The 4405-nt window shown below is 44.0% G+C and overlaps 1 protein-coding gene across 1 annotated transcript; it reads left to right on the plus strand.

The window, feature by feature from the left end:
• Positions 1-801: 801 nt before the first annotated feature.
• Positions 802-2567, plus strand: cldn5b (claudin 5b). The gene has a single exon (XM_030723991.1). It carries the CDS (start codon positions 978-980, stop codon positions 1623-1625), a length of 648 nt encoding a protein of 215 aa, XP_030579851.1. The 5' UTR covers positions 802-977; the 3' UTR covers positions 1626-2567.
• The last annotated feature ends 1838 nt before the right edge of the window (positions 2568-4405 follow it).

A 4405-nucleotide genomic window follows, 5' to 3' on the forward strand; every position in this document is an offset into this window, starting at 1 on the left:
AACAAGACATTTTATCCCACAGAGCTGCTGCTCACTGGATTTTTCTCTCTTTTTCAGACCCTTCTTTACAAAGCTCAGAGACGGCTGTGTGGGGAAATACTGAAATACTGAGACCAGCCAGCCTGGCACCAACAAACACGTCACATTTGAAGGTAAATCATCTTTCTGCCCGTTCTGATGCTTGTTTGGAACTTCAGCCAGTCATCTTGACCATGTCAAAATGCATTATCTGCCATGGCTGAATAGATATTTGCATAAGCAGCAGCTGAGGTGTGGTGAGGGTATAGCTATGACAGCCAGCCCTTTGCAAAGCAAAATCTTTATTTGTGAAATAAGAATTGCAGTGAGGGCCACAAATATATAAATGGTGAAAGCATCTATCTTAATTTAATATCGCTGATCTCAAAGAACGGGAAGTGTCAGTTGTAAAATCTTGGTTTCAGTGTGGGGTTTTTGTGAAGACAAAAGCAGAATCCAGGGTGAGCAGTTCAATAAATAAAACCTGCGGATTTGCTTTAAGCACAGATTTAAAACTCTTTAAAAGCCTCAGAATGACTAATAAAGCTAAACCAACAAATTCACACTTTTATTCAAACAGTTTCAGCTTCCTTTATTCAGTTTACACATTCGAGTCTTTGTGAAAATCACAGAGATGGTGTATTAAGCTGTTTCTGTTTCCTCACTTCATCCCACAGACTGGATCACAGGAATGCGCGCTTCCTGCTCCATCTCTCACTCCAGCGCGCACACGCGTGCCTGTGTGAGCGTTTGTCATTGGCTGAGACGAAGACACATTGGCGGCTGATTGGTTCAAAGTTTGTCGCTTTTGTTTTGCTGGAGTTTGAGCGTCAGCGTGATAAACGAGAAGCCTGAGAGCGCACACATCAGGAGACGTCAGGACGAGCCAGTGAGAGCAGAAAGCATCGGGAAGACACTCTGTCCACTTCTCACAGAATCAGAAGAGCTGAACCGGAGCCATGTTCGCTGCGTGCTTGGAGTTCCTAGGCTTGGCGCTGTGCGTCACGGGCTCTCTGTTGGTGATGGTCGCCTGCGGGCTGCCCATGTGGAAGGTGAGCGCTTTCATCGATTCCAACATCCTGGTGGCTCAGTCCATCTGGGAGGGCCTTTGGATGTCCTGCGTGGTGCAGAGTACCGGTCAGATGCAGTGCAAAATACACGACTCGATGCTGGCCCTGGAGCAGGACCATCAGACCGCCCGCGCCCTAACGGTCATCTCCGCCATCCTGGGGATCCTCGCCCTTGCGGTCACGGTGGCCGGGGCGCAGTGCACCAACTGCATCAAGGATGAGACCCTAAAGGCGAGAGTGGTACACGCCGGGGGGGTCCTCTATATCATCAGCGGACTCTTCGCGCTCGTCCCGCTCTGCTGGATGGCCCACAGCATCATCGTGGACTTCAACAACCCCAACGTGCCTCCCTCTAAGAAGAAGGAGATCGGGACGGCGATCTATGTCGGCTGGGCCGCCACCGCGCTGCTGCTGCTCGGCGGGACCCTGCTGTGCTGCTCCTTCTCCCGGATGGTCAGAGGCCAGTATTCCGGTAAATACGCTCCCACCAAGACGATCTCAGTCAACGGGGACTTCGACAAGAACCTTTATGTATAAACTGGAAGTCCATTTTATGCAGAGACTTTGTTTTTGTAGCAGTTTTGCCGAAAGATGTGGTGCCTCTTCATATTTACCCTTTCATGCATGAATTATGAGAACCTCAGTCAAGCTTTTTTTTCCTGAATGTTTTTATTCCTCTTTAAGCATGAAAAAAAACCTGAAACTTTGTTTATGAACTGATTTTTCATGGAGTTACAAACATGTCCACTCAGGTGCGTGTGACTTTGAACCAGAGAAATATGTATTTAACAGAAAATGATAGTGCATCCTCAGATCCACCGTCACTACTAACAGCACCGACTAATCCTGATAATTATATTCAAATAAATAAAATAAAAACAGCTCCCCATGACTGAGCAATAAATAGGTAGCAGTGGACGGGATGATGCACGGGCACCCACCGTGTTGGCTGATATGCAACTATAACAACAAAACACGCATATACAAGAAAAGTGACCGCTCTGCATGAAAGGGTTAATGAGCGCACTGATGGTTAAACTGTGACTCAAGAGCACGAACGTGTAAAATATGAGTTACTCATCTGAATGTCCTGTAGGATTTGTCAAGTAGCGGAAGTATTTATCAGCTCTCACCTAAAAGTTTAAGATTGAACAGTGTTAAATTTGTTGGCACGAGCCTTTAAGAAGCAGGCTGTAATCACGTGGCTGTCCGGGCTGAGGGGAGCGCAGAGCCTCGGCCTCTGAAGAGCTGCAGCGTAAATAGTTTTCTGTCTCAGCCACTGTGAGCTCGGTTCACACAGTAAACACGCAGCAGACACGCTGTTCAGAGCCTGCGCACTCACGTCTGATCAAAGGGGGCAATCTGCATTTGAAACCAAGTAGTGTTTTTTGTTTCTTATGTTTTCAAGTCTTTTAATACAGAGTACTTTTTCTAATAAAGAAGGAAAAAACACTTGTCTGCCTTTTTTTTTTTTAAATATATTGGTCAATCATGAGGAATTTTGAAATTATAGCTAATAATTTACTTAATTTATTTACAAAAATTCTCTCTCTCGCTCGCTCTCTCTACACACACACATATATATATATATATATATATATATATATATATATATATATATATATATATATATATATATACATACAATGTGTATAAATACGTATAAATAGTCACTTACTTAAAATAAAAGTAAGTGATGGTACTTTCTGTAAGTGTCTGCTTTAAAAGTAGAATAAACCCTTTCAAAATTATGTGTACAGTGTTATTATATAAACTGAAGCTGAACTGGGGCCAGGTTGTACTTTCATGTACTACCACTTTATGCCACAAGATGGTGCAGTGTGACTATAAACAAAAAGTTCTGGAGAGAATAATTAAAAACAGTACCTTTAATAGTCAAAGCTAGCCAGTTTGAGACAAAGCCAGTTTGAAGCTTTCAGTTTTTATTTAATTATACTGAGCATGTTTTATCAGTCGCAAGCTATCATAACTTTATCCTGTAGAGGCATACCTGTCAAGTCTCCCGTTTTGGCTGGGAAATTCCCGTATTTTCCCCCCTGTCCCGCCATCATTCTGTATTTTTATTTTCCCGTATTTTCAGTTTTCAATTTTCTATTTTTTTAAGCATTCCTGTGCCGCTTCAAACTGAATTGTCACTTGGTTATTACTAGGTTAGTGCCCACAGCCGGAACAACCCCGTAAAAACAACTGGACCTCAGCTGGGCTCAGTGTTTCCAACTTAGCGGGTTTTTTTGTTTGTTTTTGTCGCCATGTTTTGTGTACATAAAGCCTTCTTACTGTGTCCCTTCGTACGCTTTGGCATCGCTCAGACCTCACTTTGTCTCCACCCTCGAACCCCCGAACCTCACTTTAAACACCGAGCCTGCCCACCCGCTCCCCCCGCTCCCATCCCCGGGCCTTCATCAACCTTTGAGACAGGCGACAGTTTTCTTACACAAGCTGGCAACAGCGGCCCAGATAAAGGAGGAGGGTTGAACGTAGCTGGCAGTCTCACCCCACATAAGTGTTTTCATTAAGTTTGATATTCTAACATTAAACAATACGGGACAACATCTGTGTAATGTGGGTCTAGGCAAAGCATTAAAGTTGTTAAGTTATTTTATAGTTTATTTGTAGTTCTAAACATATTTATGGTGTTTTTTTCTTCACTTTTTGTCTCTCCAGAGATGTTTTTCCTCTCCTGCAGCCTCAATTGCAACTACAGTACATCCAAATGAACAATTATGCAAATTAGGCGATGACGTCATATAGTGACCTCTATTTTTAGCAGCGGAAAATTTCCCGTATTTTTAAATACAAAACTTGTCAGGTATTTGTAGAGGAGCAGAGAAAAGAAACAGAAAGAACAAACAGAGGGTGAGGAATACAGGAAATACCAGGACAAAGTGTTGGTTTGCTGTGATGCTTCCTTATTTGGGGACAAGAGACCTCCCCACAAAATACAGAGCCACCAGACCCTCTCACACACTCAGGTCTTTCCTTTTTTTAGTTGCCACTCTGGGCAAACAAACAGGTCCATGTAGATGCTGGAGTGAGCAGTGTGGCTGCTCTGTGGCTGCCCCTGGGAGCTGCTGCTCGGCTGGTGCAGGAGTCACAGCGGATGATGATGATACTTTATTGATCCCACAATGGGGAAATTACAGTTAACAGAACACCCATCCAAGAAGACAAACAGAACAAACATGGGGAGATAGGTGAACTGTGGCCATGCTGCCCCCCTTCTGGAGGTGCTGCCTCCAGAAGGGGGGTTCAAAAAGCAAAGGCTGCACATCTTTGTAGATCTAGATTGTTGCAGT

The sequence above is a fragment of the Archocentrus centrarchus genome, unplaced genomic scaffold (genome assembly GCF_007364275.1).
Source record: "Archocentrus centrarchus isolate MPI-CPG fArcCen1 unplaced genomic scaffold, fArcCen1 scaffold_30_ctg1, whole genome shotgun sequence".
Lineage (NCBI taxonomy): Eukaryota > Metazoa > Chordata > Actinopteri > Cichliformes > Cichlidae > Archocentrus > Archocentrus centrarchus.